Below are 20,572 nucleotides of genomic sequence, written 5' to 3'. Positions count from 1 at the left end.
CCCCCTAACCCCAGCATCTGGTTCACCCCACCCCCAGTTGAGGGAGCATCGCGCAGGCGTTCCCTGGAGCCACGCCCACTTTCCTGAGTCGACACCATCTCCAGCAGAAGGAATACGCAGGCGCCTTCTGGACGCGCCAGATCCTTGAACTCAAACACCGCCCTAAACATAGTACTACGCAGGCGCTAACTATCTTCTTTGCCAACTGCCCACCCCCTTCTCTGCGGTGGCTGGAGACACACCCCTGGGGCTAAGGCGCAAGCGCCGTTCTTCCCCACTCGCGGCGGGCTGTCTCGTTACGCATGCCCGGGCGGCGGCGGGACTTTCCACGGATTTTACCGCCGGAAGTTCGGCGGCCATTACCAAAGAGTGCGAGTTCGACTGGCTTGCTAGAGAGGCTTGTTTCCGCCCCGCTCCCGGGTGGTGGGCGGCCATTTTAGGTGCGTGCAATTAAGGGCTGTGGCTGGATTGGTTCTGTGTCTGGGTTCGTCGGCTGCTTCCCACCTACCAGGGCTGGATTCGGAGCCCTTCCCCGCGGGGCGGGACTTCGCAACGGCCGACTCCTTTCCAGGTGGAAGGGTAACCCCGGTATGTTGGGGCTTTGAGGGAGCCTTCTCTCTCCTTCCCACGGGACTCTAGGACAGGCCCTATTCCCTCGCTGACCTGCCCTAGGGTGGGAGACAGAACGGGAGGCCTCTCTAGACTCCTTCCCCGTCCCCCCGCCACGAGCAGATGGGGGCGAGCCTTCCTTGAGAGGCCTCCTTCCCTCTCCCCGCCTGCGGTTCGGGGGTACAACTCCCCTGGTCCAGACACTCCTCGGTTGCTCAGCGGGATGTGGCCAAGTCCCTCCTTTTGTCTCGTGTGCCAGACCCACTGGGGAAGTACTTTTGGTTTTGCAGAGAAGAGACAGCCCTGAATCCGCCTTTCCCGGGCGCGGAAAAAGGAGGAGACGAGTCGTAGGGACCGCCTTTCCTTCCCCTGGCCGAGCGGGGCGCCCCCAAGGAAAGCGCGAAATGCGAGCGGGGCCCGGCCGCCTCCAGACCTAGCCATCCTTCCTCATTCTTGCCCCAGAAGAATTTTGTATTACTTTATAGAGCCTGAACGAACTCCCATTCAGCGATAAATGGTGGGGGAAGAAGACTACCAAGTGGGTGGTCAGGGAATTTGAATATAATATGTTCAGGCTGCCTAAGCATTTTTCCTTTTCCCTTCTCGTAGCTGAAGAAACACCTAAGTTCTGGAAATAGCGACTCAGTATCATGGCCGGCAGCCCTAATGAAGATCCAGAAGGAAGCAGAGTGCGTAGCAACTATTAACTTATTGGTGAACTGAAATTCAGAATAATTAAGGTCAAAAGCATAAACACTTTAATTAAAGCCATAATTGAATTGTCTTCCTCCCTCCCCAGCTGATTTGCTTCAGAAAGGCTGATACAGTACGAGGCAGAGATCATGATCACTTTTCTCTTACACATGCTTTAATTTGTTGTAGTTAACTCCTTAAATTCTGCAGCTTTGGTTTTATTTATTTTTTAACGTTTATTTATTTGTTTCGAGAGAGCGCGCGCGCACGGGTGCGCATCCCAAGCAGGCTCCACGCTGTTTTTGCAGCCTGGGGCTCAGTGTCAAATCATGAGGTCATGACCTGAGCCGAAATCAGGAGTCCGTGTCTCAACTGACTGAGCCACCCAGGTGCCGCAGCAGATTTGGTTTTAAATCAAGGAGGGGCAGTGGTGGGAGACACAATAAAGGAAAATGAAAGAAATATCTTAGTGTTTTTCTGTATCAAATAAAACCTTTCTTTTCCCTTCTTCACATTTTAGATCACTTATGTGAAAGGAGACCTTTTTGCATGCCCCAAAACAGACTCTTTAGCCCACTGTATCAGTGAGGATTGTCGAATGGGTGCTGGGATAGCTGTCCTTTTCAAGAAGAAATTTGGAGGGGTGCAGGAGCTGTTAAATCAACGTGAGTTTTGAAAAACAGCTTTTCTCGTCCGCCTTGGCTAGACTGTCTTAATCACCTGTTACATTTTAATTATTAGACAGGATATACATGCAGTGGTTCCCAACCACTGAGAACTTGAACTCTTCAGATTAAGAGTTTTGGGTCTTCATCACACCAAACTTGAATTCTCATAAACGTTTCTAATCTCTTCCTCTGTCATTAAACTTTGTTGATATTACTTCAGTTTTCTGAAACTTTTAATAACAGAAGTGCTTAACGAAGTTCATAGATGTTAACTAGGCATTCAAGATCCTGTCTACCCATATTTTACTTACTCCTCAAAGAGGAGTTTAAAACCTCTTCCTTACGGATCGTTCCCATCACTTTACCAGTGATTTTAAACCAGAGACAGGAGTTAGAATCACATGCAGAGCTTTGGCAATAGTTGCACAGATCACGGTCCAGGCTTATCGGGTCGGAGACTCCACTGGTGATTCCATTAAAAGTTTATACTGCTTTTTATTGTAGTTCTTTGTAAACGGGACACCTTCCCTTCATTGAAAGCTCTTTACCAATTAGGAACTTTTACACATCTCTGTGCTCCATAATGCTTAACACAGTAACTCTTTATATGTAAAAGAAAAAGTTATTAAAAGTTTTTTAAGTGAATAAGTAAGGGTGTATTTGAAAATATGGGCAGGACGGGATAAGAGGAAAACAAGACTGAGAAAACGGATAAGAAAGCTGGAAGTTAAGGAAGGCTGATAAGAATCAAAGTGTTAACAGAGACCCTAGGTTTCTTCAGAGTTGAAATTACTGTTTAGTACTGAAGTCAACTCAAATCTGTAAAGATTTTATTTTAAATTGAAGAATGCAAATCGGTGTTGTTTTTTTAAATACCTTTCTACTATTAAATAACTTTTTTGTAGAAAAGAAATCTGGAGAAGTGGCTGTTCTGAAGAGAGATGGGCGATATATATATTACTTGGTAAGACGAGGGTCAGTTTTTACGGTGTTCTAAGGACTGGATGTGGGCTGCTGCATTTGTGTTGCTCGTGATGTTCCGTTCTAGACAGACAAAGATGGCCACAACTTCTGATCCATGCCAGCCCAGATCCAGTGGTGGTGGCTATTGGGAGCACTGCATTGGGAAGGAGCACGAGGCTGCCTCCCAGCTCCACTGTGACAACTACCAAAAGCCTGTGTTCTAAGACTTGGAAAAATTAGGGATGTCCCCCGTGCCTTAATTCTTTCCTAATTATGGTGAGATAGAAACATATCTCAAAAGATGGATATCCCAAAGGAGTTTTTCTTTTGTTCTTCCCTCTCAAATGCAGTGCCTAGTGTTACTTAGCTCTTTTCCTGCCTTCTGCCTCAATGTGGGATTCTTCCACTGTCCATATGTCCTTTAGGCCCTGGAAGGAGTGTGGCTGCTTGGTGATGGTGCTGAGCGACTTAGAGCAGCCAACCCACTACAAGTCTGATGTGGATAGCACACTGAACGGGGACATGCCTTAAGCCCTTGGGATGCTGTCCTTAAGGTCGATGTGACTTCCAGTCTTGTTTGGAACACTACCAGTTTCTCTTTGTTCTTTATAGAGAAATGAAAAGCAAACAACTGTGGTTTCTAAATAAATAGACTTAACAGGAAGTTTTTAGGTGGTATGGGTTCTTTCTTGTTACAGATACATTGCTTATCTCTTGGAAGTGGCACAGAGACTTTGACCTACCTTGTTTAAAAACAATAGACAATAGGCACGGCCTGCTAATCTCCTGGGCTTCTTGGGAAAAGGAAAAGTTATTACATGGTGCTCTCTGGGTTTCTCAGGCCCTGTTTAGTGGATTTTCCTGAGGGCCTCCCATAACTGGAAGGGACAATATGAGATTTGTCCTGCTCTAAGGAATTCTGAAAGTATATAGTTTTTTAATGATCAGGATGTTGTGAGAATGTGATGGCTTTTCTTTGGCTATCATTTTGGACTAATGGAAGTTTTAAATTCATTCTTTGTACCCAGATTACAAAGAAAAGGGCTTCACATAAGCCAACTTATGAAAACTTACAGAAGAGTTTAGAGGCCATGAAGTCCCACTGTCTGAAGAATGGAGTCACCGACCTCTCTATGCCCAGGCAAGGAAATCCAGGGCCCCGAATGAATACTTGTAATCGAGTGGTGACATTTGCTGTCTCACCAGGAGACAAATGACTTGAAAGCCTAACTCAAAATACAGGCTTAAAAGTGGACAAATTTAAAAGCTTTTTAACATCACCAGTGAACCAGTTGTCAGACCTCAGGCTACGTTTTACCCATTTCTTAGCCTGTGTTGAATGAATCAGAATAATTAAAACACACAGCCTGCTTAGTCGGGAGGGCATGTTGTTGAGTCCTCTCTGTTGAATCTGGACATCTTCTATCTAAGGCTGAGACTCTGTTCTTGAAGGAGTAAAAGCTTAAGAACCAAATCTGAGCAATTGTGATTTTCTTCTGGGCCACTTCAGGTATCCCAAGTCTGTTAATGTGGTACAGAAAAAGTTGTAAATTATCACTGCCTTCTAATCTGCATGCTTGTTTTGTAGTCCATGTGGGTAGTAGCCAGAGGATACGTCACTTATGTAATGTCTTAGACCCTAGCTATTGGGAACTTAAGGGAATGACATTGGGGGTTCAACATGCTCTTTACTTTCATTTTGGGAAATAGGCTTGGGGTCATTTCTCTTCCTGTCAGTCTAGTTTTTAGTCAGTGCTGACCATGCATGCAGGTTTGCTCCAAGCTCCACGTTAATTATAAATGTGGCTACAAGGTCCCTCATCTTACCTTGGGCTTTAATGTATTCGTGACTTATGTATCAGAAATTGTTGGGTGTTTTTATCACAGTTTTTTCAGGGATTTAATTATGTGAAATTAGCAATATTAAGTCTTCTTTTTTTTCCTGTAGGGATATTGAGGATCAATAAGGTAACATCTTAGAAGAAAGGTGCCAGGTAGTAGTAGAGTTTTATGGGCTGATTGATGTTTCACCAGGGTGTTGCAAAGACTGAAATGCAATCAGCTCAGGACTTCCCGACATTTTATTTTGATTTCCTTTTTGCAGAGATCCTGTCCTTTGTCCTTCTTTTTACCTTCCTTCACCTTCCATTCCTTTATCATAAGCGTATTTTAAAAATACCAGCTAGTTTTTATCAATAGATCTAGAAGGATAGTGAGGTTCCCGTATCACCGCAGTTATACATTTTCTAAATGTAGCCTCAAACAATTGAGAAGTGGTACCTTATTAGGCAAAAGAGAAGTGACAGCTATTGGATGTTGGGGCTGTCTAGGAACAGCCTTAGGTGACTCACAACAGGAATTAACTTGCGGACTCCCGCCATAGCTGCCTAGGTGTGAGGCCAGATCATTTGTCTTTTTGCTTTCAGTGGGTACAGCCTAAGGGAAGTGGAAAGAAGTGCCTTCTCAGATAGCTTCATCACAACCAGCGGAGATGTTTTGTCTTTTTCAGGATTGGATGTGGTCTTGATCGTCTGCAATGGGAAAACGTATCTGCAATGATTGAGGAGGTGTTTGAAGCAACAGACATCAGAATTACTGTGTACACACTCTGAACAGACGGGCGCTTTGGATGTGTCCACATTCTCCTGTTTTAACCCCTACTGGACCATAGCACTGGGTGAACTGGCCTATTTAAGTCCTCGGTCAGGGGAAGTTTCATGTGAAGTAGTCTGTGTCACAGGCCAGACTTGGGTTACTGTATTCTCATGATTGGACTGGAACTGTGGAGGAGGGATTGCTTGGGAAATGATGCTGTGATGTTTTTTGCAAGGTAAGGAGTAGATGGCCTGATAGGAGACAAGGAAACCGGATGTTGGGCCTCTGACCCCTGTTTCTCCGGGATGCTTCCTGACTTGTTTGGCTTGCCACTGGGTGGCAGCATTGATTATACTTCTCTGCTGTTTAAGAGAAATTTCAGGAAGGATGAACATTTCAGTTAATTTTCCATCTTTTGTCATTTGTGAGTTTGCTTAGTATTAATCTAATGTCACGATCATCCTAGGAGAGAGTGATGGGTTTTGTTTTGTTTAAATTACAAAGATGAGTGTTATGTTGTTAACAAGATATTTGTGGTGACAGAAATGGAAGAATAAATATCTTTTGGGGTCTAGTAAGGTTCTGTACACACATCTGTTGTTCTGGACCTGGGTAATGGAAGATTCGCCTGAAAATTAATTGGGAGAAATCAGACAAAGGGTCCAGGGGGAAGAGCAGCAAGGTGAGAAGAAATCAGAATGGACAAGAACTGTGGGTCAGTATTTCTGGAAAGGAGGGTTTAGAATCCCTTCCTGGTGAACTCTTTCTTCTTCCACCACAAAGCTTCTGTGACTGAACGTGTATGAATTCAGCCATGAAACAAATGAGGTAACGTATAGTAAATGCCTGCTGAATTGCTCAGGGCAGAGTAATGACTCAACAAATCAGCGGCTCTCAACAAAATCCTTATGAATCTTTTTAAGAAAAAGGCCCACTTCCTTCAGAAATTCTAGTTTGGTAGTTTGGGGTGGGGTGGAGGGCTGGCTATATTTCTTTGTGCTTTTAAGCAGCAGAAGGTTGTGGTATGCAGCCAGCTGGAATGGAGAATAGTAAATATTAGTCCCCTTTTCTTTCTAAGCTAAGAGAGCACCACTTTATCCACTCCTGTGCTCATGGTGAAAGAGTATGTCCCCGGATTCAGTATCCAAGGTGTTGGGAAAACTAGTGGAATTTTCTGTTTTACCGTTACTATGGTATTAAAACAAGGGCACCTGGCTGGTTCAGTCAGTAGAGCATGCAGCTCTTAATGGCAGGGCCTTGCATTCAAGCCCCACATTGGGCATACAGCCTACTTGAAATAAAAAAAATTAAAGTTAGGGGTCCCAGGGTGACTCAGTAGAATGTCCCGACTCTTGGTTTTGGCTCAGGTCGCGATCTCATGGTTCTTGGGTCTGAGCCCCACATCACCACAGAGTCCGCTTGGGATTCTCTCGTTCCTTCTCTCTCTGCCCCTCCCCCGCTTGCATGCTGGCTCTCTCGCTCTCTCAAAATAAATCCGCTTTTTTTAAAAAGTTAAAATAGCGAGACCAACTATTGATTTTCTCCCTAGAGTGAATTCTGGGTCTGTCCTGGGACTTGCTGCTTACTCAAGTATAAAAGAACTGGTTTTCAGAAGGGGGTTGCTGAAACACTATGGAAACACCAGTTAAATATATAATCTTTGTACTTTAGACTCGTGTTCTTATCACACTGCAGCCTGATAGGAGGCAGCAGTTTCAAAAAGTACTTCACTTTTGTATCTCTGGAACAGACAAGTTCATGTTGTTGGGTAGGGGTAGTGCAGGGCCAAGTTCATTGTTAGGCTTTCTTGAAGCTTCACTTCTGTCCACATATGGTAAAACCGAAGGGGGGAAAAGAAATGTCTAAATACAAAACACAGAATGAGAGTGGGATGGTAAGAGCAAACTTAGAATGAAAGTATTTTGTTTATGCAAATAAATCTTTGCTTTTGGCTCAAAACATTGATTTTGTAGGCTTCTACATTTAAAGGAATTAGGGTTAATTTTTTTCATGGAGTATGAGCCTTGATGATTCTTTGAACAAAGACTAGTCTTGTGGAGGACTGGCTGTAAGTGGAATTCTGGGGCTCAGTAGGGATACGGTAAAGTGCTTTGTCATTTGCATATAGTCTTGGGGTCAAATTCTGACAATTTATCACACTTGAAGCTTGGGAAGAAGAGGCATGGTCTGATAGAATGAGCACATTATTCCTGGAAACCTAGTTAGAGTTTGGCAAACACCCAGAAATTCACATGTGAAATTTTGCTTTTCCATAAGACTCAAGCCTTTTAAGAAACGAGACTTGACACCATCCTGCCATCACCATTGAGTACCACATACCAACTACTCCTACAGTATGTGTGTCTGAACATTGAAATCCTACTTATCCTCTCCTTAAGATGCTAATTGCTTATTAGTTGGCAGTCGGAACATGGATATCTCGTAAACAGATTTCCCCTGCCTTTGTTTCACCCTCCGCCATATTCCTTGTCTTCAGAGAAGGGAAAAGGCACTCAATTACAAGTAATCACAGAAGAAAATACTGGATAAAGGTCAAGACTGGGGTGGGAAGTCCGCCTAGGAGAGTTAGTATGCTGTGTTGCCTGGACAAGCCCTGGATTAAGCCTCCCTTCCACTTTCTAATATCCTGGCTTGGCTCATAGCCTGGGAACGTCCCTATTCCTAGGACTTGTTCACTGTACATAGTAACTTCTAAATGTCCAAGTTCCCTAAAAAACCTGGTCACAGAAAAACCACACCACTTCTTTTATTAATGTTGCTATCTTTCTTTAAAAAAAAAAAAAAAAAATACACATCCGGACATATTTCAAAGATCTGCACAAACCTTGGGTCTGAGGCTCTTTGCCTCAAAGCAACCCATTTGGGGGAATAATTAGGCCCCTCAGCCCCACAGATGCCTGCGGCCCATATACAGTTGTCATTTTCCTTGCAACTCACTTTTCCCAAGAGCAGCCTTAGAGAGAGCCATGGCTTAAATGATTTACAGCATGAGCAGTATATTTAGAGTCCTTGGAGGGCCTGTGCAGGAGGATTGGTTGGTGTCCAATGTTGTCCAGCTCAAGTGGTATTAGGAAGTCAGACATGTCCCAGATGGCCATACATGTCACTGCTGTCTCCTGGTGGCAGCAGGCAGACCTTAGTGAGAAAACAAGAAAGCATGTTACTGAGAGCTCTGCTGGCCCCAATGAAGAGTTTCTTTTGAGCTGAGGTCTCTGTGTGCCCTCCCCAGCAATCTGAATTTCTCCCCCAGTTGCCTGTGATTTCCACTGTTCCCAGTGTTAGGTTTGCTCTATTCATGTTTTGGTGTGGTTCACACAGGGAAAACCCCAGAAGATCCCTACTTTAATTCTATTCTCTTGAGTTAGATACATGGTTAAGTCCTATTCTGTCATTTTTTTTTTTTTTAAAGATGGAATAAGAAACGTAGGGCAAATTTTCTTTAACAAATGCCCATTTCTTAGTATTCTAATTAAGCGGAGTTGTTCTTTAGGGCTTTTAGATTACAACTGGATTTCATGCCTTTTTTTTTTTTTTTTTTTTTTTTTTAACTGGGTACATTTTAACCTTTCCCTTCAGGAACATGAATAACTCAAATACAGTACAGAGAAGCATGTTAACGGGTCCAGATAATACGGTCATGTACACTAATGGAAAGAGGCTTATAATGTGGAACATGTCCAATATTTTATTTTAAAATAATTTGACTTGGAAATGGACTTTCCCCTCAAACTGATTTATCTATTTTACTTCCGTTTAGATTAGCGTAAGATACAACCCTCAATTATCCAAAATTAAAAGCTCCTTTTAATCCTCCTTGAAATGCTTACTTTTTATAGCAGATTTAGCTATCTAATTATTTAACTTAATGGAAAAAACTACGTGTGTGCACAGGTGCGCGCACATGCACACACACGCATCTCTGAAGACTTGCTGGTTAGGCAGCTGGAAGAAGTGGCCTGTGACTCGGAAAGGCATTTACGAAGAAAGTATACTATAGTTAAAATTAAGCTACCATTCATCATTCTGGAGTCTGAGTAGGGTTTATACTTACAGTGATAGCACCTACACTAATATAATTCTCAAGGTATTTAAAAGTTTGGTATTTTCAGAAGTCACCCTTAGAAATCTATTTTTATCACTCGCCACCACTAGAGCGGTGTCATATTTTATGTGAACAGAATACCATGTTGCATTACGTGACCATATTCTCACTGAATTCAATGGGCCCTGCTTTTTGTAACAAATGGCCAAAAATCATGTCCTCTCGGATTGGCAAATGCTCAGCTGGAGAATTATCAGGCACCCTGTGTGCATGTCTAATAGCAGACGTCTGGCAACATCGAGCTCCAGAACATTGATATTTCCAAAAACGTGTCTATGAAGCCACATGTTCTCTTAAGAATATTAAGGGTGAGAGACACCAAGAGTAAATTGCATAGCTTCATAGAAGCTTCATCGCTTCATAGAAGCTTCATAGAAGCATGCTGCATTCGCATTTTGTTAATATGTGAATTGTTCCAGAATTTAAGTTGGAGAAGAGGGTGGTAAAGACCCTTTCTTCGTTTCTGGAGGATCTTGATCAGTAACTCAGGCCTTGTGAAGGGACTTGGTTATAGCATTTCTGCGGGAGCAAACTAGATCAGACCGAACTCAAAAAAAGTTAGCAAAGGATCTTTTACCCTCTCTCCTGAGGGTAATCGGCCTGTTTCTGTGAGAGTCTAATTTACCCTCAGCAAGAGGCCAAGTTGGCCTTCATTGTGTCCTAATTATTTGCCTAAATAGCTAATCTTTACTTCCAGTTCTATCACATCTTGATGTTTGTAGGAGGCTACTTCTGAGCTGCTGTCTCATTTACAAACATCTTTTTAACCCTTTCTGTATTCCTGCATAGAGGAACTTGTTGCTGTGGTATCCCCATTCCTGAATACAGCATTTTTCTATGAGTTCTGCTGAGGTCTTCTCAAAGTAAGAAAAATGTTCTTGTGTTGTATATTCACACCGAAATTATTGGTCTCCTTCAAGGCCGAACCATTTATTTGAAAACATGAAAGCCTCTCTGGCAAAATAATAATAAGTTGAATACAAATCCGTTTGGGGACTTTCAAAAGTACCCCAAATGAAAAAATTACATTTGAAGGAATGAAAAGCCTACATCACAGGACAATGGAATGGTAAGATTGCAATTGGGGGTGGGAACAGGGCCTCCAGAAGATGTCCGGAGTCAGTAAGTCTGGACTCAACGCCAGTGGGAGCATGCTTCTTGAGGGACAGTCTGACCACGGCAGGTCACTCGGTCTCACCAAAGCTTGAAGATTCCTGTCAACCTTTGAGTATTCCAAAGTTCTGGGGAAAGTTCATTTGATACAACAGGGTAGGAACGAAAAGGGTTTAGGGAGACGAATTTGCAGTTAAGAGAAAAGGAAAACTTGGGATCTTCTAAAATGTGTTTACGGGGCGCCTGGGTGGCTCGGTCGGTTGAGTGTCCGACTTCAGCTCAGGCCATGATCTCACGATTTGTGGGTTCGAGCCCTGCGTCGGTCTCTGTGCTGACAGCTCAGAGCCTGGAGCCAGCTTCGGATTCTGGGTCTCCTCTCTCTGCCCCTCCACCACTCGTGCACTAACTCTGTCTCTCAAAAATCAATAGATGTAAAATGTGTTTACAACCCCCCAGAGCAGAGAAGGGAAATTCGTTCCTGGCCAGGTCAAACCTCCCGCACTCTGCCACCTGCCCACCAGCCTTCGACCCAAGTTCAAGGCTAACAAGACCACAGGGGCGCCGTGACTCACGTGAGGCTGGGCCCGGCGGGCCTACTTCAGGATGTCCGCCAGCTTCTCTTCGTAGTACAGGAAGTTCTCCTGAATGTCCTCCCAGGGCTCAAAGGCCTTGGACTCGCCCTCTTCCTGCTCCACAAAATTCTGCCAGACGTACTCGAAGTCCTGGGGCTTCATGATGCGCAGCCGGCAGCCGGCCTCCTTCAGCCTCCGCAGCGCGGCCTGGACGTCGGGCTCCTCCCACATGAAGAGGCGCCCCACCAGGATGAGCAGGCGCAGGTTCTTGGTCTTGCCGAGGGTCCGCACGATGCGGTCGGCGCAGGCGGCACAGGGGCTGGACGACACGTACCAGGTGACGTTGTAGCGCACGGCCGGGTCGCAGGCCGGCAGGATGGTGTTGAAGAAGGCCTCCTCGGCATGGGCGGCTGCGTGCTCGTCCTCCAGGTACCCGCGGGAGGCCTGCACCTGACCCCCCTTGCCCTGCGCTTCCACCACGTAGCAGAGGAAGGTCTTGTTCCGCCCGGAGCTGTACTCCACGTTCCGGAACTGAAACTTAAAGAAATTGACGGGCAGCCGCTCCCTGTGGGGCGAGAGGGCATAGGGGACAGGGGAGAAGAAAGAAGGATGAGCGCTTATGTCTAAGAGCAGGTGGCTCTCCAGCCTCGGTGCCTCAGAGACACGTCGGCTCTCCTGGGCAAAGCCGGCCTTGCCCAGGCTAGCATCAGCGACCACACGGCGTGAAAGAATTCAGAAAGGTGTTATCTGGAGCAGGGGAGAGAATTTGGAGGTGTGCATTCAGGTCACCCCAATAGTGAGGGTCTCCAAACGCCCCACCATCCCTCCAACACACAGCACGCGCCTGCGTTTCTAAAGCAGTCACTCTCTCGCGGGGGGCTACATAGCCCAATCACTCAGAGGACTCTACACATGTCAGTGCCTGGGCCCCATGCCAAGGCAATGAAATCAGAAGGTCTGGAGGGAACCCACGCACCAGCATTAAAAAAACAAACAAACACACCCTCCAGATGATTCTAATAGGTGGCAACGTTGGAAAAGCAGTGTTCAAATAGCAATCTTACAAAGTAGCAAGCATGTAAAATTTCTCCTGATAGAGCAAGAGGAAGATTTTGCGCAACATTTCCTGCTTCCATTTCTGAAGATTTTGCGGAACATTTCCTGCTTCCATTTCTCCTCCTTGTCACTCATGGCTGTTGCATCTTGGTCCTGGGCTGGCCCACAACGCACAGTGCCCCCCTCTCCAGGTGACTTTCTCAAGTCTGTCTTTTCCCTCAGGTGAAGGAGGGTTGTCACACAATAAGTGTCCAAGAAGCTTTTATCTTTGAGGTCAGGCTATCCAAGAGTACCTTGATAGAGTTTAGGTTACATGTAGTATTGAGTCATGTCAAAGTCAAAAAAGACTTGGGGGATGCCTGGGTGGCTCAGTCGGTGAGGCGTCCGACTTCAGCTCAGGTCATGATACCATGGTTCATGAGTTCAGGCCCTATGTCTGGCTCTGTGCTGACATCTCAGAGCCTGGAGCCTGCTTCGGATTCTGTGTCTCCCTCTCTCTCTGTCCTTCCCCCACTCACACTGTTTCTCAAAAAAGGAATAAATGTCAAAAAAAAAATAATAATAATAATAAAAAAGACTTGGCCTCTACCCTCCAGATGCTTATAAGCTAGCAGCTCCACTCTGGCTAAGACAGCTGAGAGCATTTTAATTTTAAATGCACAGGGAGCCATGGAGGACAAGGCACCAAGGTTCTTGAATGTTTAGCCCTGATTTAGGCGGCAGCAGAAAATTGTTACAGCCTCTTGAGTAAAGAAGGACGTAATAAAAGTGACGTCCGGGGTGGCTTTAGGTAGATAGTGAGGCTGGGGAAAAGCTTGAAATTAAGCAAGCCCACTTGGTGTCTTAGGATGCCAGACTTGGTGATGACTATGTTTAGGATGAGCAGGAAATGAAATCAGCAGAAAAAGACCGGGTTTGGGGGAAAGTTTTGTAGTTAAAAGAAGGAGAGAGAAAAGGAAAGGGGCTAGAGAGGCATCAGGGGCTAAAGGGGCATCAGAGTTGATTGTTTTTATCTTTGTGTGTCTGCATGTCTTTCTAGAATGGGGAAGCCTATTGTAGGTTGGAGGGTCAAGGAGATGACGAGCGTTTAACAGGAGAGATTGAAATGTCAGGAGACGAGGGGATTGAGTACTGGCTTGGAGAGGCTGAATGTTTTCTTTTTTTTTTTTTTTAAAGTAATCTCTGCAGTTGCCCCAAAAGATACCCTGTGGCAACCATGAACTCTGCTGTTACTGCCCTACATGCCTTCCCTTTCTAACTTCCAGGGCTACAGGGAAATCCCAGATGTCCCAGGGCCTTGTCTTCTTAGGGCTAAGCAGCCAGGTGCCAAAGAGCTGAAAAAACATGAGCTGTTTGCCTGCTGTATTCCCCACCCCCATCGCAAAATTTGCTCCACCCAAGTTTCTATATCTCTTGCTGTCAAGTTCAGTTTCCACTGTGGAGATGGATGTGTTTGAGGACCTGGCCCCAGGATTCTTTTGGGTACTATACTTAGCTCTCTAAACCCCTCTGTCCCCAGTCAAATGTGTTTATTATTTACTTAACATTTGGGGAGAATGGATGGCCTAATGAATGGTTCTCCTCTCCTATTTCAATCCCTGTTGGGAATTCATTTATAATGAGCTCTCCCCAATGAAAGTCACCCTTCAAGACCATGCCTAGATTTTACTGGCTGCTAAATGGTACCTTCACTTTCCAGAGTGGATTTTTTTTTTGTTTCTCCTGAGAAGCACAAAGCCTACCTTCCTTGTCCAAACACTTGATGCTCTTCAAGGCCATTTGCCAGACACTCCCCTGCCCCCAAATCTATCCAGAGCCAACCGTATGGTGGATTCTCAAAACCCTTGGAAGTATTCACAACTGTGTGTCTGGTTGGGGGCTTCACCAATAGCTGCCTGTGTGGCCCCTTGGGTTTCCTTCTGGAGCCCCCAAAAGTGTTGCTCCAACTTGGCCAAATGCAGCGCAGTGAGAGTATGAACTTGGCCCAGCATATAGTTACGAGTTGGCTGGCTAGTGTGAGGCTGCTATTTCTCCCAGCCTCTCTTAAGCTCTGATGATTTCCCCTCCTCCTCTTCCCTTCACAGGAGGAGAAGACCCAGAGAAACCTGAAACCCAAGGGAGAGGAAGAAAGTTCACCTCTCTATAAATATCAGTTTCCCACCCCTCTGGCCAGCAGCCCAATAGCATACTCTGTGCTTCAGCAGGGCCTTCTGGACTAGGTGCCTAAGGAAGGGAAATGCTTTCAAGGGGCAAAGGAAAGTCAATATTGAAATAAAAGTGGGAGTGTGCGGGGGGGAGCTCCTGGGTGTCTCATAGGTTAAGCGTCCAGCTTCAGCTCAGGTCATGATCTCACAGTTCATGGGTTGAAGCCTCGTGTTGGGCTCTGTGCTGACAGCTCAGAGCCTAGTACCTGCTTTGGATTCTGTGTCTCCCTCTCTCTCTCTCTCTGCTCCTCCCCTGCTTGCACTCTCTCTCTCTCTCAAAAATAAATAAACATTAAAAAAAAAAAAAAAAAAAGGAAAGTCAGGGAAGGTCTTGGTTCCCAGTCTTTCCTTTCAGCTTGTTCAAAAACTGGGCTTGCTTGGCTTCTCAATGGGCTTCTTGGTTTTCCAGAAGGAGCATAAGGGGCAAATGAGGTCCTTTGGGCCTCCCACAGGCTGGAACAGCAGGCCCTGAAGGGGAACAGAGGTGGGAGAGGGCTGAAATCTCTCCAGGGAGCTAGACAATATGGTCATCTCGGGTGATTTTATAGAATCACAAAATAAGTCAACACTGTTATGCCTGCTAGTGGAAGGAAGGAAATAGTGACACTAATTTCTTAGCTAATCACAAACATCTTTTTTTTTCCTAGTAGCATGATGCCTGAGTACCATATTTACTTATAGCCCTTGCTGTCGCCCCCCAGCGGGTGTTTTCCTGATGAAGTGGTGTGTGTGTGTGTGTGTGTGTGTGTGTGTGTGCACGCGCGCGCACGGGTTAATTGGCATGGTGGTCAGGAGAAACATGTGGGTAGCAGATTTCTTCACCTGGGCTCAGTCACTGCTTCAGGCACAGAAACCAACAGTGTTATTCCTTCCCCCCCATTCCCCCTTCTTTAAGCACCACGTCCTCATACTTCCTGCACACAAGTCAATCACACTTCGTTTGCAGAGACCCAGGCTACTGGGCATTGCAGTTCTCTAGGCAGGAAACCAAGAATCCTAATATCTGGGAGAGAACATTTGGAGCATGGTCGGCTTGATGGAGGGAGCAAGGATGTGAACACATGCAATATATTTATACCGTATTTTTCTCACGTTCACGTTTAAAAATATTTGCGTTCCCTAAGCAGAAATCTATACGGTGAAAGAAAGCAACCCGGAAGGCAGCAGAGACTGGTCTGAGATTAAACATTTGCTCCAAAATAATCCATGGCGTGGAAAATCTACTCACAGGTCATTGGGTGTTGACTTGTCTCAGCTTTCCTCGCCAGACCTTTTGTGCCCTGCTCAAAAGAGGCAAGAGTTGCTGGTTTCAGTTTCCTTCTCCCTTTTCCAGACCACTTTCAAAGTGGATGCTGAGGAGTGGGCACGGTCAGAAGGAGACTAGAAGCAGAGCGTTCTAACAGCCTGACTTCCTAGAGCCCAGATGGGGTTTGCTGGGCTGCTGGCTCCTGATTTGCAATTCTGGATGGGATTCTGCCCTTGGTGAGCCCTGAGCAGCTCACTGCCTTTTTCCTGGGAGGCACTGTCTTCACGCTGGAGCTTTGACCTTCCCCCAGCCTCGGTGGAAGCCAGGGAGGCCAGAATCAGTGGCTGTCTTCTATTCTTTCTAGGACAAGCCTTCCCAACATGCTCTGGAAACCAGGGCGAGGCGTGAGGGGCTTGTGGCATTCACAGCGGAGTCGAAGGCCCTCACTCCTTGCCCTCCCTTCTCCTCTGAACCCTGCATGTCCTCTCTGTGTTCCCCATGTGGCCGGAGCCAACCTCTGGTAGCTAAAGAAGTGGTTGAAAGGAGTCACTGTCTGTGCCATTTATGTCTGTTCCATGCAAATCCCTTTGATAGCAGGTTCAGCTTTATGCAAAATCATATACAACACAACTAGAGACCAACAAAGACAAACACACAGCCAGGGGGCCTGCTAGGCAGAGCCACAGTCGCTCATCACTGGGATGGAGAGATGAGGGGACAACTAGTTTTGATGCCCCAGAGCTTCCCTCAAGCATGCCGAGTTCAGAGAGAGGCACGAACCCATGGAATTCTCCTCTACACCAAGCACTGCTGGGTCTTCATGTATCCTGAACTTCTCTCCTCTCAGAAGCCCTCCCTACAATTAGTGCCTTATCCCGATGTCTCTCAGGGAGCCGAACATACAATAGGTGCTTGTTCATCAGTTCAGTTATTTACTTACTCAACAAATACCTATTGAGTGTCTATGAGGAGGTAGGCACTATTTTTTGTGCTGGGGATAAAGCCGTTAAAAGGCAAAGTCCCTGGCCTCATGGAAGTTAAATACTAGTGGGGGAAATGGGCAGTAAATAAATGATTCCTATTCAGTAAATATTTGTTGAATATAAAAAGCCTCCCATTTATGGCTTTTTAAGATGCAGTGTGGTGATTTGGAGTCAGACAGCCTGGGGTTACACACTACTCCATCCATTAACTTTGGGCAAATTACTCATCCCTTTGAGGCTTGGTTTTTCCATCTGAAAGATAGGTCAAGTGATCCGCCCTCTTAGAGTTTGGACAGTGGTCAACACGCAAGAAATTAAACCTGGTACTGATGGATGGTGCCTTCTCTGGGCCTCAAATCTTACCCCTCAGAGCTCAATCTTAAGCATAACCAAACCTGAGCCCTTTCTACTCTTCCTTTTGTGTTTAGAGGGTTCTCTCTTTCCTTGGTGTGCTGGTTCAACACCCAGTTCTATGAGAGAAAGAAAGAAAGAGAGAAAGGGGGGAAGAGGGAAAGGAAAAGAAAAGAAAAGAAAAGGAAAGGAAAGGAAAGACAAAATAAAAGAAAGAAAGAAAGAAGAAAGAAAGAAAGAAAAAAAAGAAAAAGAAAGAAAAGGAAGAGAGAAAAAAAGAAAGGAAGGAAGAGAGAAAGAAAGGAAGGAAGTCAGTCGTGATTTCTAACATTTGTTGATTTCTGTAAATACTCCCACTATAGAGACTTCAAGAAACCAACATGAAGTCACTGAATGCAAAATTGGAAAGAGATGCATACAGGCCGTTCTCATCGTGAGTTGGCTTTGGCACACCACGACAGTTTTTGACCTTTTTCTAGCACTTCCTACCCTGTTATTTTGTTAATGTTCTTAGGTCTGCTTTCTATCTTGAGTGCTGTATTCAAGCCAGAATCGTGACAAATGGGGCATATCTCCTTATTCCTACCTGGTACGCCTTCCTCACCTCACCTCACCTCACCTCTGTCTGCTCCCTCTTCTGCTAGTTTGTGGCCCAAATCTAAGGAGCCGTGTAGACAGACCCATCCCCTCTGGGAGTCTAGGCTAGGAGAGGAGCTGCTTTGCTGACCTCCTTGATGCCAGGGTATCTGGAGAGGAAAAGAGGGGAAAGTTGTTCCCTCATCCTGTCGGTGCACAGACACAGCCGCACCTCTGGGCTATTTTAAGCCATCTGTTTACCCAGAGGGGCCCAGGAGACAGATCTCCACAGCTGTTACTTATGGCCAGGAAACTCTCAGGGCTCCACCTCCGTCCTGAACTGCTTTCAGAGCACCCAGAAAACTACCTTGCTGCACCTCTTTTTCTGCACCTTGGGTCAGAGAAGGCTCTGAGTAGACCTCACAGATGGAGGCAGGTGGAGCCGTGTTTGGGAAATCTGGGACCCAGAATGAATAAGAGGCCTTGGAAAGAACACTTGGCTGGGGTCAGAAGAAGACTGCTACGTACTGGTTCTGTGGTCTTGAACAAATTACTGAGTCTCCCTGACTCAGTTTCCCTATCTGTAGAGTGGCAATAACATAACCCCCTCTCCCAGCCCTGTGCTGAGGGTTGAATGGGCTCATGCCAGTGCGAGTATATGTAAACTGGACGAATGTAAACTGCACCAGAGGATTTAACCCTTAGGACCAACCACCCTGGGGCCGCAAAGTGTGTTCAACTGAACACACATGGTCTAATTCTGTTCTGGACCTATCCTGCCCCTGCGCTGGGGAGATCACAACACTGCATAGAGTGGGTGTGCACGTGCCTATGTGTGACCAAGGGCAGCATAGACCAGCAGCCTTAGAGGTTAGAAAATGGATCTCTTCCATAGGGAGCCACTGGATTGCGGCCTCCTGGCCTGGTAGCCCTAGGCCCTCCCTAGGTCTATATTAGTCTGTGCTCCTCTGTTCCTTTAATCCTAGGGGGAGGGTGACATTGGTCGGTTGGGCACGGGTGAATGCAAGTTCCAGGCTCTCGCCTGAATTCTTCCTTTAGGAACTAGGATGCATTTTCCCCTCAGGTTCTCGTAGAGATCAGAAAATATCTGAGTTGGAAGGGACCTTAGGGATCAACTTAGTGTAACTTCCTCATGTTACAAATGAAAAAACTAAGGCCAGGACTGGAAAATCACTTGCCAAGCTTCAAGCAGCAAGTCCAAATGGCCACCCAGGCTCCTCTGCCCCCTGAGGACATCATGCCTCCATTTTTCCTGAAATTTCTCCTAGTGTGGACCCTCCTCTGTTTGTGGGCATTGTTGGGACTCCCATAAAGGAAGCCTGGGAGCTGAGGGAGGGAATATGGCTCTATGTATCCCCTTTTTCTTTTCCTATGATCTTTGCAGGGTCTTCTGCAAAAGGAACAGAGAGGAAAGAGGAGGAAGGACTACTTGGTGCTATTCCTGGAGATGTCATAATCTGGACAAGACAGAGGGACCCTGTATGTAGGCCTCTCTTTGGGGCCTGGAGACCGTTTGCTCAGGGTCCTTGTTCCTCTGGGCTGTGGCTGAGGGTGGAATGCCTCTTCTGCCCAGAAGCTTCTGGCCCTGGACTGTTACCTGTGCTGTAACTATTGTTTCCCTGGGGGTGGATGTGAAGAACCTGTGGGCAGATTCAATTCTATAAGGGGAAAAAAAAATGCTTCTCACCCAGCCTTGGGAAAGGGTGGGTCTGTTTTCCCTGTCTCAGGATCTTTCACTCCAGAGAGAAGCTGTAAAGAAAGAGTGAGAGCTATACAGATAGAGGAGAGGCCCTCTCAGCAACAGAGAAAAGTCGAGGGAGGAGGTACTTTGAGGCCATCTTTAAATATGCCTGTGTTGTCCCCTGTCCTTACCACACTCCCTAGGACTCGACAGCCTGTATCTGGAGAGGCAGGTGGCATCCTGGTACCAGGAGGCCCAAGCGGTGGTTTCATTCTCTGGGCCCTTGCCTCTAAGGAGCTGCCCTCCCTCCCCCTGGTTAGAGGGTCCAAAGTGTCACCCCGAGAGGCCAAGCGAAATTTGCAGCTGTGTCCCCCGCAGCCCCTACCATGCAGCTCGTGGCTGCAGGTCTGTGACCCTGACCCCTACTATTCCCATCCTAAATTCCCCCAGCCTGCCCCAGCCCACACTCTTCTAGGGAGAGGGGACCCAGCCCACACCCAGGTCTCACCCTGTGACGATCTCAAAGGGAGGCAGTTCAATCAGCTCCTTCAGCTTCTCAGGGTCGTCCAGATCGTCCAGATCCTCACCGTTCTGGGAGGCGGGCGCAGCAGGCGCAGCGGGCGCAGCGGCCGCAGCGGCCTCTTCTTTCTGGGCCATGGAGGGGCTGTGGCTCCGCAGTCACTGAGAAAGGGGAGAGGCGGTGAGTTTCCCCGGCCAGGGCCTGGCGGCAGAGGCCCAAGCAGCTGTCAGCAGCTAAATCTGCCTGGGGACGATGGGAAGAGCACTGGGCAGGCCAGGCTTAGTGTTCTCACCTCCTGGCCACAGGCTTTATAACCAGAGCCCTCTGCCCCTCCCCCAGGCCCTCGCCCTCTATCTTTTTTTAATTGAGTGACAGCGGGTGCCGGGATGGGGGGAATGGAAACTCTGGCCATTAGTATCCCCTATTTATCAGGAGGCAAAGACAGGAAGCTGGCAGGTGGGGATGGTGAGGCCTGCTCTCCCTTCCCCCACCAGCTCACACATGTATTCATCCTCTCCCCCTCCACCTTACATCCTTCCCTCTGTTTCCCATGCAACCTTTCCAGCTTCACTGGGGGGGGGGGGGGGGGCGTGGAAAA

At 46.6% G+C, this 20,572-nt stretch overlaps 2 protein-coding genes across 6 annotated transcripts; one reads left to right on the top strand and one right to left on the bottom strand.

The window, feature by feature from the left end:
* Positions 1–258: 258 nt before the first annotated feature.
* Positions 259–7,487, top strand: OARD1 (O-acyl-ADP-ribose deacylase 1). Of its 4 annotated transcripts, none has more exons than XM_025925187.2 (6): positions 259–440; positions 1,219–1,298; positions 1,823–1,967; positions 2,876–2,934; positions 3,962–4,074; positions 5,443–7,487. In XM_025925187.2, the coding sequence occupies exons 2-6, from the start codon at positions 1,260–1,262 to the stop codon at positions 5,543–5,545; spliced, it is 459 nt and encodes a 152-aa protein (XP_025780972.1). In that variant the 5' UTR covers positions 259–440; positions 1,219–1,259; the 3' UTR covers positions 5,546–7,487. The 4 variants fall into 4 exon arrangements, with proteins under 4 accessions (XP_025780972.1, XP_025780971.1, XP_025780973.1 ...); XM_025925186.2 differs by lacking the exon at positions 259–440 and adding an exon at positions 447–588; XM_086706787.1 differs by lacking the exon at positions 259–440 and adding an exon at positions 1,103–1,126.
* On the bottom strand, positions 7,421–20,280 carry APOBEC2 (apolipoprotein B mRNA editing enzyme catalytic subunit 2). Of its 2 annotated transcripts, none has more exons than XM_025925764.2 (3): positions 19,963–20,280; positions 11,342–11,901; positions 7,421–8,688 (listed from the first exon to the last, which is right to left on the bottom strand). In XM_025925764.2, exons 1-2 carry the CDS (start codon positions 20,109–20,111, stop codon positions 11,358–11,360), a joined length of 693 nt encoding a protein of 230 aa, XP_025781549.1. In that variant the 5' UTR covers positions 20,112–20,280; the 3' UTR covers positions 7,421–8,688; positions 11,342–11,357. The 2 variants fall into 2 exon arrangements, with proteins under 2 accessions (XP_025781549.1, XP_086562911.1); XM_086706785.1 differs by having other exon boundaries at positions 7,421–8,684; positions 11,337–11,901; positions 19,963–20,279.
* Between the last annotated feature and the right edge of the window lie 292 nt (positions 20,281–20,572).

Source organism: Puma concolor, chromosome B2 (assembly GCF_028749965.1).
Source record: "Puma concolor isolate L17-30 chromosome B2, mPumCon1.1.hap2, whole genome shotgun sequence".
NCBI lineage: Eukaryota > Metazoa > Chordata > Mammalia > Carnivora > Felidae > Puma > Puma concolor.
This window is presented reverse-complemented; position numbering and strand designations above follow the sequence as displayed.